The 21,908-nt window shown below is 34.7% G+C and overlaps 3 protein-coding genes, 2 non-coding genes and 1 pseudogene across 5 annotated transcripts; 4 read left to right on the top strand and 2 right to left on the bottom strand.

The window, feature by feature from the left end:
• Positions 1-1,947: 1,947 nt before the first annotated feature.
• LOC111212643 lies at positions 1,948-4,157 on the top strand (annotated as a pseudogene).
• LOC125593710 lies at positions 2,890-3,041 on the bottom strand. The gene has a single exon (XR_007329608.1). It is a non-coding gene; the product is annotated as a U4 spliceosomal RNA (small nuclear RNA).
• LOC125593520 lies at positions 3,313-3,474 on the bottom strand. Its single transcript, XR_007329424.1, has one exon. It is a non-coding gene; the product is annotated as a U1 spliceosomal RNA (small nuclear RNA).
• A 1,688-nt stretch (positions 4,158-5,845) lies between the features above and the next one.
• LOC111212641 (kinesin-like protein KIN-14G) lies at positions 5,846-12,559 on the top strand. The gene is made up of 16 exons (XM_022714215.2): positions 5,846-7,536; positions 7,672-7,838; positions 8,196-8,330; positions 8,407-8,616; positions 8,697-8,768; positions 8,958-9,026; positions 9,139-9,345; positions 9,456-9,537; positions 9,638-9,733; positions 9,804-9,980; positions 10,076-10,182; positions 10,425-10,603; positions 10,700-11,115; positions 11,391-11,554; positions 11,649-12,133; positions 12,223-12,559. The coding sequence occupies exons 1-16, from the start codon at positions 7,419-7,421 to the stop codon at positions 12,341-12,343; spliced, it is 2,805 nt and encodes a 934-aa protein (XP_022569936.2). The 5' UTR covers positions 5,846-7,418; the 3' UTR covers positions 12,344-12,559.
• Positions 12,560-12,707: 148 nt separating this feature from the next.
• LOC111212638 lies at positions 12,708-15,522 on the top strand. Its single transcript, XM_048769714.1, has 2 exons — positions 12,708-14,490; positions 14,593-15,522. The coding sequence occupies exon 1, from the start codon at positions 12,722-12,724 to the stop codon at positions 13,352-13,354; it is 633 nt and encodes a 210-aa protein (XP_048625671.1). The 5' UTR covers positions 12,708-12,721; the 3' UTR covers positions 13,355-14,490; positions 14,593-15,522.
• Positions 15,523-18,179: 2,657 nt separating this feature from the next.
• Positions 18,180-20,977, top strand: LOC111212642 (probable protein phosphatase 2C 73). Its single transcript, XM_022714216.2, has 6 exons — positions 18,180-18,458; positions 19,021-19,332; positions 19,755-20,069; positions 20,139-20,256; positions 20,371-20,594; positions 20,676-20,977. The coding sequence occupies exons 2-6, from the start codon at positions 19,087-19,089 to the stop codon at positions 20,892-20,894; spliced, it is 1,122 nt and encodes a 373-aa protein (XP_022569937.1). The 5' UTR covers positions 18,180-18,458; positions 19,021-19,086; the 3' UTR covers positions 20,895-20,977.
• The last annotated feature ends 931 nt before the right edge of the window (positions 20,978-21,908 follow it).

Here is a 21,908-nt window from a genome sequence, read left to right as displayed (position 1 = left end):
TAATTTAATTTTGGAAACCTATTCCTGATACTTTAAATTAATTTTTAGTTCTATAAATTATATTTTTCATATTTTTTATATTTTTAAATTTTTTATTACAAATAAGTTTTTATTGAGCTAAATTTATATTATTTAAGTCCAATTTAAAGTGGATTAAGTAAATGGGCTCGTGAAAAGGTAATCGTCATTTCGAAATTGGGTTTGGCTAGACAATTAAAGTCTTGTCCAAATACAACATAATTAGACAATCTTAGTTTTTTCTTAATAGATCCTTTTAGAACACATAAGGAAGTGTAAATAATAAGCACTTGCTTGTTGATAACTAATTAAGAAACGCAAGTATATATTGCTGATAAGAGTCGAACAAAATCTCCAAAGTCATCTTCGTCAGGTCTGAATTCTGAATCCACGCCTAGTAGCCTACACAGGTCGTGGAGACTGCTTCTCGTTCTCCTAAAGAACCTAAGCATTGTTGTTGCCAAAATAAATAGACTCATCTTTTCTCTAAAAAAGGTGATCCGATACTTTAAAATATCCTTTAAACTATTGAACTGCTTATTGTATTAAATGCGATATAATAAAAATTAAATGTTGTTACAATTTCGTTTGTTTTTCTTTGCCCCTTCAAAGACTAATAGTTTCATACCTCCTGTTGTTGGAGACCAGTAGCAAGAGACCGCTGTTACAAACACACATAGGATAAAGCTCAAATAGCTATGTTGCTTTGTTAATGTTACCAAAAGAAACTATAGGTGTTTAAGAGATCTCATCAAGTCAAGACTTATCTGAACGCATAACTGGTTCTAGACACATCCAAGAGAAACATTAGATTTGGACCCTCAGTTTTGTTTTTTGAATAGATATATATAAAGAGAGATCCCAAATTGTTTAATTTTTTAATAAATTGTTTAAAAATTCTAAAATCTTAGGACGGACCATTAAAGAATGTCTTTGCTAAAATCTTCTGAAGATCTAGCTGCAGAAAGCCTCTAAGCCAATAGGCCCAACTGCTTCATCTCGTTTACTCTGGGCTTTCCATAGACACAATTTAAGCTCAAGGTAACAACAATCATATGCTAAATAAACATCGCATCTCAACTATTTGCTCAAATATAAGATTTAGCTCAAGGTACTAACAATCTTCTGCTAAGAAGTTGAATTTAAAAATCTTTGAAACAGTGAAAACTCTCTTGCGTGGCGAAGTTCACCTGCTTCAAATGTTACTTTTCCTCATTTTGTATTTATTCGTTTTTTTGAGAAAAAAAAAGTATCTGTCTTTGTAGTATTTGAGTTATGTAGGGCTTTATTGACTAAGCGTGTGTGCTAGTTCATTGCGAAGATTTTGGGTTTTGGGTATGATGAACTTTTCAAAAAGTTGGAATCTTTGATTCTCTTGTTTGACCAAAAAAGCTTGGTATTCAACCTAAGATATATTTTCCAGCAAAGGTTATAAAAATGTTACTCTGCTACTGTTACCATCCTTCAGTACATATTTTGTTCATATTTGTCGCCATATATATATATATATATATATTGTAACACGCAAGAATATAACACACGACTGTTCACTGTATAGTAGTTAGTTAGTTACTCATCTTGTATATATATATATATATAATAGGGAAGTGAAAGTAGTATAGTGAGATGTGTAGGGACATGATTGGCATTGCCACTCGGTTTGATTCCGCGTTGTATACGTTTCTTACCTTGTGTCTGAATCATGTAGATTAACATTTTTTCACTCCTTGTAGGTATGCCCCGTATGTGCGGTGAAAGTGAGCTCTGATATGGTTGCTCATATAACCCTTCAACATGCTAATATGTTCAAGATATCCTTTTTAATCTTCCCTCCTACCACTTTAGTTATATTATTTACTAATGGCGACTTTAAGAGAACTTTATGTGATTCTTCAAATGAATCTTGTTTCATTCATTCCTTAACGATAATATTACGTGACGACACGGAAAAGGAAAGCAAGAAGAGGTGGGGCTCAGTCAATGCTATCAATCTTGAAGAGAGAGTTTCCTGATGGAAAATTTCAGAGCTTGTTCCAAGGATCATCACGTGTTGTTGTATCATCTTCCTCGTCTAGTATAATAGCTGCTGACCCTGTCTTCATTCATTTCTCCAATGGCGGCTGTTGAACTCTTCATTTCTGAGTCAAGTCTATGTGGAGAAGAAACAGGTTCTACTGCCAAGAAAACATTGGGTCAGAGTTTGCCTGAACGGTATTTTGCTTTCTCACAATAGATCTGGATAATTCTCATTGCATAGCTATCTTGACTAGTCCTTTGTCTTTGACTGGATTTTTTACAGGAATGTTGAGAAGACGTTGCTTTCAGAAGAGGATCACAGAGAAAAGTTGAAACAGAGCGAGTTCGTTCAGGGGGTTTTCAGCTCTATGATGCTTGATGACGATTTATATAGGGAGAGAACATAACTTCTCTGCTCCGCGTGTTATTTGTTTTATGTGTAAGCGATGTGGGACTGGTTACTATCACATGTCACTCGCTCAAAAGCTTCAAACTGTTATACGCATGCGGCTGCTGTAAGCCCAACTAAGTGTTTTAGCATTTTTGTTACATTCCTGGATTACTCGATTTGCTCTAATGATTCTCGTCTTTGACAGGATTTTACCGGAATATTGAAAAACAGTTTCTCTCAGCATAAACAGAGAAAAGTTGAAACATTCCGGTAAACGTCATGTTTATGATCGGTTATTAGCACTGAGTTCTGTTCTTAAGACTCGGTGTTGCTTCGTTCTGGCTTCACATGGTTTAGTGTTTGTATTGAATTTCTGCTAGTACAATATGAACATATACTAATTTAGACAAAGTGCTTTTCTACGAAAGCAAACAAGAATCAAAACTTGAACTCAAAGATTGTAGGGCTTTACCCCGAAGGGAGCCCTTCCAGAAATTCTCGAAGGCCATAGCCAAGCTTAAGGCCTAAGAGGGGGTTTGGAAATAGTTTTCAACCAGCAATAGACGCGCCTCGGTTAGTACCTCATTAGCTGCGTCATTGCCCCAAGCGCAAAGATGACTTTCAACAAACGACTGCGTCTCTCTTTTATAGTCACCAAATCCATCCTACTCGATTTACATCTCCGATGTGGGACAATTAATATAGCTTGACCTACCATTTATTATTAACGTCTTTTTTGTTATCATATCTCTGTAACTGTCGTCGAAATTTCAGTTCTATCTTAATACAACAATGTTTTGTAATTTATTTAAACAAGAAATATAACAAAAAAATATAAGGTTTTAAAAGTTATGAAAACACTAAAAGGTTCAAAGACTCAACGTATGGTAGGAGCCGCGCGGACGCAGGCTCCCTCTGCCACAAATAATGACGCAGGCTCTCCCACTTGGGGAGACCTTAGGCTAAGCGCCTCTCCTTAGTGCAATGGAGATCACTAGCCTAGGCCACTCATCTTATTGATCAAGAGTCGACCCCGTCCAGGTAAGTGATTTGCTCGTTCTGTCTACTTCCCTTCTTATACTCTGCTCCGCTTGTTAAGTTTTGTATGTGTAGGCGATGTGGGATGGTTTACAACATTTTACTACTGAAACAGGCTTGAGATGGCAAAATTCGTTGTGTTGTACATATGGGCCGAATGCTATAGGCCATTTAAGTGTTTGGTTGCAAACCAAAAACAAATCTCTCGAGGTTAAAAGTGAAGCATTCAATTAAGAGAATGATGAAATCATCAGAGAATAAAAAGGAGTGACATCACACACTTAATCATGAAACTACTAGTGCTCTTGCTGCCTTTGTTGATATCTTGAAGTGATAATTTACCTGAAAGACCAGGCCTGACCCTCAACAGCTCTGAACTGGAAGCAAAATAAAGGGGGCTTATTACATATAAAGAAAATGGAAAACAAAGTTGACCATGCTTGATCTCAGCATCACAATAACATACCAATGCTAACCATAAACCAACTAATCTACCGAGGATTTTGTTGAAAAGAAGACCGAAATTTAAGATATTTTAAGCATGGCCTGAAGCACATGCTTTCTTGTACACAGGGTCGAACAATGGATCGAACATATAAATGCTCGGTAACGTGAAAGAGGACAATGGATCGAACATATAAATGCACTTTAAGGACATAACAGACGTACGTATTTGCATTGAAACTTCCACTAAATCTTCCCACCAAACGTTATTCAAAAGAAAAGAGACACTTAGACAATTGTATAGGGTTAGAGATCATATACAGTACATGGAAGAAGGTTAGTGTCTTGGCCTAATGTCTCAGTTTTTTTTTCTGGATTCGAAAGTGCTTCATGCATCATCTGTTTAGGACGTTTTTAGTTTTATATATATGCTTAAAAATCACCTTTTTTGAGAAAATGGAGAAACAAAACTACGTTGTTCCAAAAAAAAAAAAAAGATAAACAAAACTACAAAAGGTGCAGTACATTCCTAAACTTTATCTATTGTATGTATTGTCTAATATATCTTCCATTCGTGTTTCTTAGGAAACTATTAAAACTAATAATTAAATCATAACATTTCCTCTTTTATTTTCATTTTTTCTTAATATAATTGTCTATGCAGATTAGTAATGTGCAGACAATATATATTAAGATAAAATAACCAACCTTCACGAAAATCCTACATTGTTTCCGAATGTTTAATCACGATTTTGGGTGTGAACAGTGAAGAAACTATACAGTAATGTTCCATCCAATCAACTTTAAAAGGCTGTGGGGATGGTGGACTACATCTTAAAACTTGCGTGTTTTATAATTTTTTCCTAACTAGAGTAAAACCCCAAACTTACAATCCAAAAATAAATATTATACTACTTAGTTGCTATCACAACAATAATCAGTGTTATGATTTGACAGTGTTATACCATAACATCTATTCACAACCATAGTGTTCAGGTCGGGAGAAACAGGAGACCTTTTTTGCCACTTTAGATGTTCCAATCCCAAAGCAAAGGATATACACTGGAGGACCCCTCTCAAAAGCCTTCACAAATCAAAAGTATTTTTCAAGTACATCAAATCATACTTATGGAACTTCTTTTGTCGTGTTCCGTCGACGGTCTTAATTATCTATTAAATATGTCAACTGTTAAGCATAATTGTTATTATCTATTTTTGGTCAGACAGTTATACACATACAATGATGATCTCATATCAGTTTAGTTCGTTTTATTTCACATTTTAAGAAGGGGTTGTTGGACTAATAACCTAAACTCCGTTCTATATATGTCTGAACTTTATAGTATCATCGATGCATCATCACTTGGATTGATCTCTGCATAATATCAATACATTTTGTTGACAGTAGAATTAGTGTGAAAAGAAAACAACTGAAAGTGATGTTTGGTCTGTGTTTCTTACTAATTAGGAAGCAATATGAAATGATTTAGTCCACTTGACATTTGACAGTTCATACAAATTTATTAATTAAGCTCCCTAAACAAAAGCAAATAACTGTCCCTCTTATAAAAACTAGGCACTTATGGATATTATCATATTAATGTTACAAAATTATGAAGAACGTCGGTCCCATTTAAGAAGCAATAATCCATTTAATTATTAGGATCCACTGAACTGGACCACCTAAACGAATACACACCACGTCGTAACATACATACAGATTAATACATTCATTTATGATGTAGCGTTTTATAATATAAAAAGAACCATATATCTAAGCAAAGCTATACTTTTACAGGTTGGTGTGTTCGGCAAAGGGTCATGCTCACTTCTAAAAGTTGATACTTATACATTCTAAAGTTGATTTTTCGATAAGGGCAGATGATAATACGATTAATTTAATAGGGTTATTTCATTTGACACATAATCTTTCTAAAGGCTGGAACTTATATACAACATAAAGTTTAGTTCTAGATATTAATATTCCGACCAGCTAAAAATCTACAACAAAATAATTGTTATAAGATTGAAGATCATGAAAACAGTTCAAGTTTTGACGATTTGTGGGGGATGTAGTTAGTGCCAAAGCTAATCTCTGTTCTAAAAGGTGAAAGAAGAGAAAATGTGGATGTTCAGAAATTGATGTGTGCTTTTTGATCTGAACTTTACGTGCGCATTCCTCACTTTAGCCAGCATGTTTATGGGCTGCTTTTTAAAAGTGGGCCCATTCAAATTCCGGCCCGAGCATTTCATTTAATCATTTAATTAAGCTAAACCATCGATAATAATTTAATTACGATTTCCCAACCACGTTGATCGGAATTTCGTAACATGCGCGCCCTTTTTTGGACCAGGTCCGAAGCTCCGGTTTGAAAAACAGGCAAACGGTTAAGGTTATAATAAGTTTTCATCTTATGTTCAGAATTTAGTGAAAATGCATCCAAATTTCAACAAGAAATTATTGATTTATAAAACTTCCACCTCAAAATAATCGATAATATAGTAACAAAATATTTTTCTTATTAATCAAATCACTAAAAAGTTATAATAAAATGATATAGTATAAATATATTGGAAAATATTCCATAATTTTCTAAAAATGAGTGTTTATACATATTAAAAATATATCAACTATTTAGAATAATTTTAAACTAATAATAATTCAGTAATACAATTAAGTTTATTAAAACTTACAGTTAACCATTATTAACGCGTATCAAATGTATTGAAAACATAAAATACAAATATTAGAGATAACAGTTTTCTACAAAATATTTATCTTTCAACAATTGAAGAAATATTTTATAATCAGACAGTCCCAAGCATAAACTTAAAAAAAAAAAAAGTAGAACATATACGCTCTGATTGTTTAGGACTTGGCTGTTAAAACTTTTAAAATATTGGCTTTAGAAAAATGTGGCCGTTATTTTAGTGGCTGTAACTTTTGAAAAACAAAAATATATTCTAAAACCTCAAGTTTTGTTTCTTTTTAAAGTAAGCAAACATGAACACAAGAAAACAAGTTAGACTTTGAGTGTTTCTAAGAATTTTGAGAGATTTAAAAAAAGCCAAAATGTGACCGGTAAAATTATTGGCTTTAGAAACTTTAAATTATTTTAAAGTCCTTAAAGCCTTCAAAGATTAATCCCCAGTCACACAACCATAGTAGCAACTAGCAAGTTAGCAACTCGTCATAAAAAAAGAAACAAATAATATTAGCCAAGAAAGAAAGAAAACGAACCTAAACTGGAAGGTTAGGGGGATAGGTTCGGAGCGTATTGCGCCTCTTTCACCCCCTCCGCTAGAATCTAAATATTAATTTAATTTATTTTGTTTAATCCATAGAAAGTGTTTAGCAAGAAAGTGAGCGAAAATATTCATTTCAAAAGACATATCTCTTCTTCCTTTGCGATCCTTTATAATACAAACCGCAAACTTCTCCCTATCGTCTTCTTCCTCACACAGAGAGAGAGATTCTCTAATCCTTAACAATTTCGCGAAAATTCTCAGGATGGAGTCGAATGATTTTTCCTTCTCCCTAGTATCCATTGTTGAAGAAGTTCTTCAACATTATAGTACCCGATCAAACGACGCCGGATCGCTATTACCCCGGAAACTCGAAGAATCTTGTGAGTTTCTCTCCCCCGATCTTATGTACCCCTTCGTGTGTTGATTTTGAATTTACCACGATGAAATTGCGTATCATGTAAAACATATTCGATTGGTTCTCGATCGATTTTAAGCTTTATATATTTGGTACGTAGCTTTACGAAGATACGAAGCTGCTGCATGGCTTAGAGAAACGCTCGGAGTTTCTAGCGGTAGAGACTTCCCCGCCGAACCTTCTGAAGAAGATTTTAGGCTTGGGTTGCGAAGTGGGATCGTTCTTTGTAATGTTCTTAACAAAGTTAATCCTGGCTCAGTCTCAAAGGTATCTCTACATTTCTTCACACTTTGTTTTTTTTTTCTTGAATACCACCAGGCCCCATAATCTACCTGGCCCGAAACCACAACATGTAATATTAGTTTTGTCACAGCAATTAAACCGTTTAATCTTTAGTTTGTTCATGGTGTTATATAGTTAAACAATTGCGGACAAGCTTGCTTGGAGTTCTCCATAAGCTATGATTTATGTTGATTCTGTTCCACCGATTTTGAATTATTAACCGGTTTATTTATTAAATTAGAATAGTTTTGGCAGAAAATAAAGTATCAAACAACATAGACAAGTTAAATGAAACATTGTATTGACTTATATGTAGAGAATCAACATCTTTTTATTTTACAGGTTGTTGAAGCACCGGATGATGTTGCAGATGGAGCTGCACTCTCTGCTTTTCAGTACTTTGAAAACATTAGGAACTTTTTAGTTGCTGTTGAGGAAATGGGTTTGCCATCTTTTGAAGCTTCTGACATGGAGAAGGTATTAAAAAAGTAGAGACTTATACAAGTGTACCTTTTCGATTATTGATTTTTGGAACATATGTTTTTTTTTTCAGGGAGGAAAGTCTATTAGGATAGTGAACTGCATACTTGCACTTAAGTCTTACAACGAGTGGAAACTGAATGGTGGAACTGGTCCGTTTAGGTATGGTTCCAACATGAAGAATAATTTTGGATCGAGGAAACCTTTTCTGAGGAAAAGTTCTGAGCCGTTCATGAGTTCCATGTCAAGAACTGATCAACCTCTGTGTTCTGATGTTGGGCAAGTAAGTGAAAAAGTGAAAATGTTTTGTTGCTATGACATGTGGTGGTTGTTGATGAAAGTATATCTGTTTTTACTTTGCAGGGAGATCCTAGATCTATTAACGTGCTTGTTCGATCATTTATATCAGACAAAAAGCCTGAAGATATTCCTAGTGTAAGAATTCTGTTTGCCTTTGCTGAATGATTTTTTTTATTTTTATATTGGCATTGATCTTTTTAAGGTTCTTAGGATATATTAAAAACTAAGGTCTATGTATCTACAATCGTTGGCAAGACTAGTAGTCACCAATTCCCCAAATTCTTATTGAGAAATCTGATTTATTTATTTCTTTAACCTCCTCAGGTTGTAGAGTCTGTGTTGAACAAAGTAATGGAAGAAGTACAGCAGCGGTTGTCAATCCACAATGAAATGGTGAGTTCAATCATGATGTCATTTTCTTAGAAGCGAAAAAGTTCAGTCAGTCAAAGGTTTTGATCTGGCTAGTAGATATTAAAATGCTTGCTTTCAATTTTTTTTTGTCCAGATGAAATCAAGTTCAAAGACTATTCCAGAAGATGTTTCATCCTGCGAGGAGACAGTGGTACCGTCTGAGCAGCAGTGTGAGGTAAGACAACAAGAGGAAGCAGAAGAAAACAGTCCATCAAAGGTAGTAGAAGAAAAGATTCAAAGGATAAATACTGAGCACTACGAAGAACAAGAGATTCTTCTAAATCAACAAAAGCACATCCAGGTAGCTTCAATTAACACCATATTGTGAGAATGGTTGCTTTTTGTATCTTCTATTCTCAGCAAAGCAATCACAAGTTATACAGAGGTTGAGCTTTGTTTAAATGCATGCAGGAGTTGAAGCAAACTTTAAACAATACCAAAGCTGGAATGCAATTACTACAGAAGAAGTATCAAGAAGACTTCTTTCACCTAGGTAGTCAACTCAGACCATATTCTTGCTATGTGCTTGTTCAGACCTCAATGTTTAATCAGTGAAAGTATAATGTGTCATCGTTTTGGGTTTTGTTACACAGGCAATCATGTAAACGGTTTAGCTCACGCGGCTACGGGATACAAAAGGGTTCTTGAAGAAAACCGCAAATTGTACAACCTAGTGCAGGACCTAAAAGGTATCTATCATCACAGAAAAAAAAAATCACTTGTGTCATGCTTAGAGACCTCACACTTGGTAATTATTAGGGAATATACGAGTGTACTGTCGGGTTAGGCCATTCTTGCCTGGGGAACCAACCGCTTTGAGTACCGTGGAACACATAGACGAAGGGACTATCACGATCAGAGTGCCATCAAAGTATGGGAAAGAAGGTCACAAACCATTCATGTTCAACAAAGTCTTTGGTCCTTCTGCAACACAAGGTTATTTAAGGCTTTGATTTTCCATGTCCCTGTTATGTTTCTTTGATTCTATTTCTCTTTGGTTAACATTAGTGTGTGACTTCTTTGTTCCTCAGAGGAAGTGTTTTCAGACATGCAGCCTTTGGTACGGTCGGTTCTTGATGGCTACAATGTCTGCATCTTTGCTTACGGCCAAACCGGGTCCGGGAAAACTTTTACCATGGTAAAAACTGCTACTCCCTCGGTTTCATATTTTGGTTAAAAACACAAGAATTAAAAAAAGGGACTTAGTAAAATATTATTTGGTTATTTAATTTTTAATAAAGTTAAAATTACCTTAAAAGTAGTAAAACATTTTATATTTTGGAACATCAAATTTTCTATAAAATGTCTTATATTCTAATTGATGTAGTTTACTTTACACAATACCAAATTTTCAATTTATAATTTGCCTATCTACTCTAGACAGGGCCTAAGGAAATGACTGAAGAAAGCCTAGGTGTGAACTACAGGGCACTGGCTGATCTGTTTCTTCTATCAAACCAAAGAAAAGACACAACCAGCTACCAAATCTCGGTTCAGATGCTTGAAATTTACAACGAGCAAGTCAGAGATCTACTTGCCACCGATGGCCAAACTAAAAGATATCCTTTGGACTAACAATTTTTTTTTTACTCTGTCCTCATCTTTCAAGAACTATAAGATACATTGATTTTGTTTAATCCTTAACTCTTGATTACGTTGGAGATCAGAAACAACTCTCAAAATGGAATTAACGTTCCGGAAGCAAGTCTAATGCCTGTCTCATCGACGGATGACGTTATACAGTTGATGGATCTAGGACAAATGAACCGTGCAGTGAGCTCAACAGCTATGAATGACAGGAGTAGTAGATCTCACAGCTGTGTGACTGTTCATGTTCAAGGCAGAGACCTCACGTCTGGAACTATCATCCATGGTTCCATGCATCTGGTTGATCTTGCAGGAAGCGAGAGAGTGGACAAGTCAGAGGTGACTGGAGACAGGCTGAAGGAGGCTCAACACATCAATAAGTCACTCTCGGCTCTTGGCGATGTGATCTCTTCGCTTTCTCAGAAGACTTCCCATGTGCCTTACAGGAATAGTAAACTCACTCAGCTGCTTCAGGACTCCCTCGGTAAAATTCTCAAAACCCCTCATCACTCGTTGTATATGTGTAGATACTCGCACTCAAATCTTATACCAAGCACCAAAGATCGTTAGCTCCACTGGAAATTATCCTGGCCATTGTGTCAGAGGTCTCAGATTCGAGTGACCGTTGGGACGAAACTAATATTACACGCTGTGGTTTCGGGTCTGGGAGATACGGATTTTGGCCCGAAAGTATTCCAAAAAAAAAAAAAAATCTTATACAAAGCATTTTTTTTCAACTTGTCTTTTGTATGTTGTCAGGTGGATCAGCCAAGACGCTTATGTTTGTACACATTAGTCCAGAAGCTGATACTCTTGGAGAAGCTATTAGCACTCTGAAGTTTGCTGAACGAGTGGGGAATGTTGAGCTAGGCGCTGCTCGTGTGAACAAAGATAACTCAGAGGTCAAGGAGCTTAAGGAGCAGGTTCTTAAACCATACTTTGATTCTCCTGCATATACTAATTTGTTGTATCCTAATCCTATCACTAATCTGATAATGTTCTGTGGGGATTTCTCAGATTATTAATCTTAAAATGGCTCTAGCAAGAAAAGGAAATGGTAATGATGCAGAACCAACCTCTCTACCACACAACCCTGAGAGAGTATCAAGAAGAAGATCACTTGAAACACCTTCCGTGCGACCCAGGCTTCCTACCATTGGAAACGCACTAAGCAACCTTAGGCAGCCTTTTAGCGATACCGCATCTTCAAGAAGACACACCTTAGACCTCCATGAGTTAATGAGGCGGAGGCAATCACTCAACGCGAATGAAGAGGATAGAGAATCTAAGTCAGGGGAGTGGACAGACAAACAAGATTTCGAAGTGCAGAGTATTACAGATAACGAATCTGATGAAGGCGTAGCAAGTGACTGCTCAGATTCTGATTTGTTGTGGCGATTGAACGTTCAAGTGAATGAGCCTAGAGTTTCTAATAAACAAAGTTCAGCAAACTCTAAGCCGAAGAAAGTTCAGACAAGAACTACCAAACCCTCAGAAACCAGGTAATAATAATATCTCTAAAGTTTAATTAAAGTATTTGCAATAGTTTTTTATTGGTTTGATGAGAAGCCTTTGTGTTTTCTTGTGGCAGAAGTTTGATTCCATCTCTGATCCCAGCACCAAGTAAGAGAACTCCTAACACCGTGACTTCACAGCCGCAGCAGCAGCGAGTAACCAGAGATGGAAAACGCAGATTGAGTTTAGGCAAGTGAACATGTTTTCACCAGTTTCTGTAAAGAGTTAAATCAAGGAGACAAAAAGGAAACAAAAAAGATTTTTATGACTACTTGGATATTTTGAACATAACAACACACACATACAGAAGTTGGATGTCCAAATTAAACCGATTCAACCTGGTTTGGTTTTTATATTCCAAAGAAAACCGGAAAACGAATCTGAACCGAAAGCATTTTGCGTTTGTTTTTCGAAATAAAAGTGAAAAAAAAACACGATCTAGCACTAACCTGTAACCCACTAGGAGACGTGTAGTCAACCCACGTTTTGTAAAATCACTTTGATTCCTAATACAAATACATATAGCTCTTTCCACAACACCACCACTACTTTCTCTTTAATCATTGGTTGAATCAATGACGATATCTGTATCCTCATCAAACTCTCCTAAACCACAAATCATCACTGAGATGAGCAAGGATTTGCCAAGGATAATGCCTGTGTCCACATCCACATCGTGCATGTTTAGGGTTTCACTGTGTCAAAAGATCAAACAACCTAATACACCAGAGAAAACCAGGAGGAAGAACCAGAAGAAAACATACAAGAAGAAGATGAAAGACGAGAAAGGAAAGAGAGGTTTCATCAGACCCGGGTTGGTGTTTCCAGTTAAGAAGATTACTTCTGTAATTTCCGGTGCTTTCAGACGCAAGAAAACACTCAAAGTTGAAAACAGAGAACAGAGAGATGATTCTGAAAAAGAGACTACTGAAGCTGCTAAGACCATGGCTGTTGTTAAAACAAAACCTAAGCATTACTTACTTCAGAAGAAGAGTTTTTGGGGAAGCGCAAGAATTGGACTGAAGATACTCATCATAGGGCAAAGATTGAAGACGAGGAGAAGAAAAAGAAGCGTAAGCTTCAGCGAGGGTAATGGAGATGAGGAGCTATGCAAGAAGAGAATACTAATGGGTGAAAGATGCAAACCGATAAACCGGTCAGGTGTTTTGCAGTATGATGGTGATGGGATTCTTGTCCCCGAGCCATGACCATTGATAGTCGTCATAGTATGTTGCTTATCACATCTTAAATAGTCAAGAGTATGTTTCTTACTTCTTGTCGAGAGATGCAGATATAGTTGTTGTTGTCTTTTTTTTTTTTTTATGCAGGTATAGTTGTACAAACTTTATTTCGTATCAGTGTCAATATCTTAACAATCTTTAAACTAAGGCTACATTTGAAGATCTATTAACACTGCCTAAACCTTTGATAGACAATCCACAACAACACTAATTAACTAAGACTATCTCCAATATATTTTGCTAATTTTTTTCTACTTTTCTGTAATAGCATTGTTCAAAATATAAAGTTATAATAGATTGCTATTTCTTCTATAAATAGAGAAAAATAGCAATTTCTATTATTATTTTTGGACATCCGGTAGCAATCTCTATTTTAAATAAAGAAATATCAAGAAATTGGAGTGAATTTACCTCTAAATGATATTATAAAGGCAAAATTGTAATGGGTCAGAAATGCTCTAGACTGAAGGAATAATATGGAGAGATTTGAGATTAATTACATGGATTATTATGAGTAAAGCCATTGTAGTTTGTTCATCTTTGTAACTGTTCTGGAGTTTGGTTGCTTGTAGAGGATGGTGACGTGTTGTTGATGTTGTTAGGACTAGTCTTTTGTTCAAGAGGTGGAAAAATCTCTGGCTTTTATTGATTCCCCTTGTTGGCTTTAGCCGCCGCTAATTTCCCAAATTACAATGCCTTTGTGAATTTTGTAAATAGGTGTTCATCCTTGCACAAGCTAAAGTTAATTATTCTTAGGGATGAAAATGATCAGTCGTGTGTCACACGGTGGATAGACTCTGTGGTTAAGCATAAACTCAAGCATCTTGATGTTGAGTGTCACGTGAAGCGTTAGTGTTTCTAGAAGAGATTCCCTTAAGCCTTTATATATATATGTGACGATTTAGCACTTGCCGAATCATATTTTGTTGACCGCTACAAAATGAAATTTTAGGCATAGGTTTACAATCAGATTGAGACTATAGTCCCCATTCTTCAAGCTAATTTTTCGATTTTTTTTTTTGAACTTGTATGTTTATATGGTAGCTTGAGCATACGCTAAAAAAACCGACCATTTGCTGACTCATTGAAGCCCTTTGACCAAGGTAATTACCAAATCTTGTCGGTAACCAACAACAATCAGGTGGTTTCAGATTTATTTGTCGTTGTTCCCTCAAAAATTTCTCTCTCTTTTTACCTAATGCCAGAATTGAAGATCTTTTGCTTCTTCCTGGTTTCTTCTCCATCTCTCTATATATTGTTCATAAACAAAGCTCTTGTTACTTTCTGGTTCAACATATATACATCTAAGTTATTCCGGGAGCGGAAACATATTAACGGAGCTCGGACTCATCAAGCCAGGTATGTTTGTTTTCGTCTCTCTCAGGTTAATTAACTGACTAGCTGCGTTTCACTAGTTGATATTTATGGGATTCTTATGCCCAAGTTGATGGGCTCTTTGTGTCATAGCATCGTGCAACATTCGAGTTTTCCATTTTCATACTGCAACGAGTTTTGTCTATATAAACTTTTATGTGTGTGCTTACTTATATATCCATAGCTACGGGTCGCGTGTAGGTCCCGTGATGACCTAACTCATCATGTGGTTCTCGATTAAGGTCGGTTGCCGAAATTGTAACTTCCCACTAGAAGTCTCCTGGTGGTATGGTAGCCTATGTTTCGCACGTCACGTGTTCATGCATTATAGCTCATATAACTCATTACCACGTAGGCTCTTAAATTCAGATCTAACGTTAAAACGTTTTAGTTACACATAATCGGTAAGATTCGAAGATCCTTTAGTATTTTCCCTTTTTAGTATGTTACTGTTTTCAAATACACTAGAGTCTAGACGATTAACCTTTAAAAAAATGAAAGTTAGGTATTCATATTCTACAAGCAGCCCAATAGGCAATGTCCATTTTTATGGTTTGAATTTCAAGTATCCAACCTATCTTATTTACTCATAATCTTTATATATTTTTGTTTCTTAAGTCCAAAATATTTGAAACCAGTTTTGTTTTTAAAGAATTTGTGTGCATGATTGTTGCCGACATATTGGGGATTCATCCAACGAACCAATACAGTGTTTGTTGTTTTCTTATGTCCCATCACACCGAAAGACTACGGGGTCACACACAGTCCCCATAATCTGGGTCCCACTAACTGTTCCCTTCTCTCGAGGAATGTGAAACACGAAGGTTCGTGTGCAGAGCGTCTGACTATTGCGACCTAACACGGTACGGTTATCGATCCAGTTCAGTCGCTGTAAATACTACTCCCTCCTATTCAATATAGATCATGTTTTATAGTAAAAAATATTTTGTTTATATTTACACGAAATTTTGAAGTTTTAAAGTTAATTTTAATTTTATTGGAAACTGTTCATCTAATTAGATTTTATGGTTCTTTTTATAGTTGGTTAAATGATTTAAAAATTATATCTTTAAAATATTTCTTTTTTTACATATAACTTTCTTAATCTTTATGTAATCAACTATTATTAAAAAAAGAAAGAGTACTGAAAATATCGCTGATCAAACCGGAATATAACCATGTATTGCGCAAATAAATCGAACCAGACAAATCATTCCTTTATCATGAGCTGTATTTCAGTTAAAATAAAAAAATTATAACGATCAAACAACTGTTACAAAAAAAACGACCAAAAAATTAATAATACTACTCGAGATATTTGTGTGAACTATTCTTTTTCTTTTCACGAGAGTTATTTGGGTGAGGTTAGTGATTATTTATATTGTTTTTTGTCTGACATACAAAAGGATCTCAATTAATGATCTCTATCAATTAATTATATCTGCATGCACCTTTATGAAGCATTTCTTTTTATACAATAAATGGACCACATTCACATGTTAGAATAATTATATAATCGTTTATAGCTTGCAGTATATAAACCTGTTTATCTATACTTTAGAAGTCTTATGTTAAACGTGTATAACGACGACCTATGTACTTTATATATTTTCTTTTGTTGCTAAATACTTTATATTTATTTTGCATGCTCAAATGTTGTGTTTCCCACTACGCGTTTAATTACCAATTAGTATTACCAATTTGAATAATACAAGCGTTTGCTAAGGATGGAACTAGTTATCAACATTTGAGTCAAGGGCCACAAATAACAATCAGTGCACTGCCTTTTTAAAAAAGTTAGAGCGCACTATTGTTAAGTCATTTCTGTCAATTTCATGTTTTTCTTCCCATCTTGGTTGGCCGGGAGTAAAAATTCATAGCCAATAACGTAAAACCTGCACATTTACATAAAACTAATTTTTAAAATACACTCCTTCCGTTTTAAGAAGAGGGCCACTTAGAAATTTTTTATGCATATTAAAAAATGATTAAAATACAGTAAATTTTTCATTAATTATATATATTTGACCAATAGTATTTGAGCCCCATCTTGGTTGGTCGGGATGGTCGGGAGTAAAAATTTGTAGTCAATAACATAAAACCAACACATTTACATAAAACTAATTTTTAAAATACACTCCCTCCATTTTATGAAGAGGGCCACTTAGAAAATTTTTACGCATATTAAAAAAATGATTAAAATACATTAAAATTTTCATTAATTATATCTATTTGACCAATAGTATTTGAGATAAATAATTTATTTATACTATCATTACATTTTACAATTAATATTAAGCTGAAAATAAGTATAAATTGCGTTAAAATTCTAAAACGACATTTTTATGTAACAAAAAAATGTTAAAATGACATTTTTTAAGAAACATATGGACGCATAATTTACAAAACTAATTTACTTCCACTGTCAGTTCTGCATAATGAATAAATTATAATTTCAGAATTTTATTTTTGAACTGATTTTTATATAATTTCAGAAATTAGTTTTGCCATCGACGGAAATATCTTTTGCTAAGAAAACTGACTATTTCAGTTTAATCATATGTATTACGTATTATTACATCAATTGATGTCTTGACATACGGAAATATTCTTACCACGATAATTAGTTATATGACGCAATACCAAAAGAAGTAATATTAATCATACATGTATATACACTCACATATATATTTATGATATACATGTATATATGACTGAGTGATTAGATTCCTCAATAAACTTGATTTTATATATTGTTTTGCTATTATTCGTATAATAATTGCATAGCATCAGACCGTTAAAAAATTGCATAACCACAAAGGAACTGTTGACATTCTTTTATACGGATAATGTAAATAAATAGTAAAACTGATTATTTTATTTATCTTGGCTATAAATACATTCAGTCAGAAACTATTTATATTTTCTGGTTTGCACAGAAAAATGTTTGATCTATAAATTTGATAATTTGACCTTTATTTGTTGGATCTGTTTTGTTTGACTCCTGATGCAACGATTGGGACACACTCATCGCTTAACCTACACCACAATTTTCATTTCATCACATACATTGTTTTTTCCATTTTATTCTTTCTGACAATAATTTCTTATCATTGCCTAAATATGACTACCATATTTCAACAACATTTTAAATTATTTAAGTTCTGTAACAAATTTTTAATAGTTGACAAAATAATTGTTTAACGTCTGAAGAACTTATAAAAACATATCTCGTAGTTGTCGCTGTTAAGAATCCCAAACTATATTTTACAATTTGTTTTCAATCAACCAGAATTATTTGTAAACTTAAATAACAAGTTAACAACAAATATCTTGGAGACTTTATGATTAAAGAAAATGTAATTATTGAATTTTCTTATTTTATATCATCCACAAAAGACCAAATTAAAGACAATGTCGTCCATGTCCTTGTCCTTTCTCCTGCCATAAGATAAATGACAAAGAGAACTATTGGAACACCTTACCAGAAATATTAACTTTTATTTATCAATAATTTTAATTCCTATTTCCTTACCTTAGTTGTTGCATTAAATGTGTTGCTTTCTCTTTGGAGGATAAATGGATTCTGATAACCTTCTCTCGGTTCTGTAGCTAATTCTTCTCCTTCTCCGGTGGGTGCTACGTCAGCTTCTCCGAGCTTACGTCATCTCAACGGCGTCCCTGAGCCATATCAAAGGTCTCTCTTTATATCTATATCTTTCCTTCATACATCTAAGTATAATCTGATTGGTCAGTGACAAATAACGAAGGTGAAGAGAAACGCTGCGCTGTGCTCTACCGTTTTGAGTAAATCTACGGAGATTAGTTGTGTTTGCTTCTTTTAGCCTTTTAGGTTTAGTTTTAATATATTTTAATGCAACAACTTGCTCAAAGTTCTGAGACTGTTATAGATTTCTCTTTTCCTTGCAAGTTTTTCCTGAAAAGCAAAGGAGGGAATCTTGAAACCTCGCAACTTGTTTTCCTTTTCCTTACTTAGAATATTTCCAAATGTGCGTTTCTATAAATAGAAACTTGATTTCCCTTATAGTCAAATTCGTATTTTTATATTCCCAACTTTTATCTCAAAAGATAATCTGAGAAGCTTGTTTCGATGGAATTCCATGTCAGACTTATGAATATTCTACCACAATTATTCAATATAATTTATTATGATTTTATCTCCTTTAAACCCTTTGGAATTGGACCTCTGTTTATATATTTTTTTCCCTAAAATTATGTTTTTGTTTTGTTTTCAACAGATTCAGGATCAATCTTGAGCTAAACGAGAAAGTTGCTGATTGTTATCTTCTGGTGTGATAAAAATAATGGGATTTTTTTCGTCGATGTTCAGTGGGTTTGCTCGATCTTTCTCGATCAAGAAAGTGAAGAACAATAATGGAACTAGCGACGCTAAGGAAGCTGCTGATGAGATGGCGAGAGATGCCAAGAAGAAGGAGAAGATTCTGAAATCATGTGGTTACGTTTATGCAGACGGTTCTAATAACTCGGCCTCTGTTTTCTCTAAACGAGGAGAAAAAGGCGTTAACCAGGACTGTGCAATAGTTTGGGAGGTACGCTACAACTTACAGCTCTCTTCAGTTACTGCTTGGTTCTTTTTAATGTTACATCTTAACAGCAACTAGATTCATATATTCTCTATGCGATTTACTGCCTTTTGAGCTTGTTGATACCATAGTTATCGGTTATAGGTTGGCCGGCCATGAAATTTTGGAGTCTACATGCAATTTTGTAAAGATTTTAATTAAAAATTATTTATAAGGTTGAAAATCTATGTTTATGTAAATTAATTTAAAATTTTAGAGGTTGGTTATAGACTTATAGGTCAAATATTTCACTTGCCTATACCGATCCTTTCTTTTGATTTCTTTTTTCAATAAAATTGGTATATTTTCTGTGTTCGGTATATCTTCCAGCTTCAAAACGCAGGGTTAACCAATGATGAGCCTGTTGACAATTTGTCTTTGGTAAACAGGGATTTGGGTGCCAAGAAGACATGATTTTCTGCGGAATATTCGATGGACATGGACCATGGGGTCACTATGTAGCCAAACATGTAAGAAACTCAATGCCTTCGTCGCTTCTTTGCAACTGGCAAAAGAGTCTTGCTCAAGCCACACTATTAGACCCCGAGCTAGACCTCGAAGGCTCCAATAAAAAGCTCTCAAGATTTGACATATGGAAACATTCCTATCTCAAGACATGTGCATCAGTTGATCAAGAGCTTGAACATCACCGCAAGATAGATTCTTACAACAGTGGCACAACCGCTCTAACTATTGTCAGACAGGTAAAACAAAAAAAACATTAGTTACCTATTTATTATGTCCACTAATCAATGGTTTCTTGATGAATATAGGGTGAAGTTATTTATATATCAAATGTAGGCGATTCGCGAGCGGTACTAGCCACGGTTTCTGATGAAGGAAGCTTGGTTGCTGTTCAGCTCACACTCGATTTCAAACCTAATCTGCCTCGTTAGTTCTCTCAACTCCTCCTAAGAAAATTAAAGTTGGAAAAAAGAAATATGTTTCTTGTTATAGTAAGCTCTTGAATCTTGATTTCTTGTATTTGTTTTGCTGTTAAAATAGAGGAGAAGGAGCGGATACTCGGATGCAAAGGGAGGGTTTTCTGTCTGAAAGATGAGCCTGGAGTCCACCGTGTGTGGCAACCAGATGCAGAAACACCTGGGCTTGCAATGTCGAGAGCGTTCGGAGACTATTGTATCAAAGACTATGGATTGGTCTCAGTCCCTGAAGTTACTCAAAGACATATCTCTGCTAAAGATCACTTCATTATCTTGGCTAGTGATGGGGTAAGTATCTAGAAACCCACATATTATTTACTTTGGTAAAATGTTATATTGAACAATACTTTTTTGGTTTGAATATAAAAGATATGGGATGTGATCTCAAACCAAGAAGCTATAGAGATCGTTTCTTTGACCACTGAGCGGCCTAAGGCGGCTAAGAAGTTAGTTGAGCAAGCGGTTCGGGCTTGGAAGAAGAAGAAACGAGGAATCGCCATGGACGATATGTCCGTGGTCTGCCTCTTTCTCCATTCGTCATCGTCATCTCTCTCACAACATGTTCATCATGCCACGTCTTTTAAGTAAAAAAATGAGTTGTAAATAGTTCAGGGATAGCGTTGCACATTCATTTTGAAATTGGAAATGCATTTTTTTGGTTGCAGCCATCATGAGGTGATTCATAAGTCTCAAGTGCTTCACTGAATTATAAGCTGAAAAAAAAAAGAAAAAGAAGGTAACAATAATTCAATAAAGAAACCATATAAGAAAATTCGTTTCAATATAACATCCTGATAAAATGGGAACATGTGGAGTTCTGGTCTGTAATGTTGGGTGTTAATATTTATTAAGTGGGCTTGGCCCATATTGAATTTGTGATCCCTTATTCTTGCCAGACCAGAGGTCCAGAGATCCTATAACCGAAAATGTAAATAGACGATGCTCTTCTTTAACCTTTACACATTGCAGAGAACATATGCGGTTGATACGATTTTAAATACCCGTATATTAACTGAAAAACATTTAAAAAATTACAACCTGTATTTGTACTAGGGCTGTTCAATATGGCAAAACCGAACCGTACCGAACCGAACCGAACCGAAATAGATAATATGGTTTGGATTTGGTATATACCATACAAACCGAATGGATATGATTTTAAAAAAACCGTAGGATTTGGATATGGTTCGGTATATAACCGATAAAACCGAATAAACCGAATAAAACCGATAAAAAAATAGAAACATGTAAATATGTATATATTTTATAACAACGTATGAAAATCATAAGTTAATTTTTTTGCTAATAACTATTACCATATTTTTTACAGTAATAAAATAGTCCTGATTTGTAAAACACTTGAACTATAATTAAATAACAATTCATCGCAAACATGCTTCTTATTTTCTTAGTCTTCTTTTGATCTTTTTGCTTTAATTTAGCATTGACTAAATTGAAATAAAGATTATAAATTTGATGATAACAATTAGTGGAAATTCTTCACAATTTTTTTATTATCTATAGACGAATAGAGTTTCGTGTTTAATAGAAGAAACATGACTTTGATGAACGCTAAATATGAAAGAATATAATAACTTATTT

This window comes from Brassica napus, chromosome C9, assembly GCF_020379485.1.
Source record: "Brassica napus cultivar Da-Ae chromosome C9, Da-Ae, whole genome shotgun sequence".
Classification (NCBI taxonomy): Eukaryota; Viridiplantae; Streptophyta; class Magnoliopsida; order Brassicales; family Brassicaceae; genus Brassica; species Brassica napus.
The sequence above is the reverse complement of the archived record's forward strand: the minus strand, read 5'-3'. Positions and strand labels throughout refer to the sequence as shown.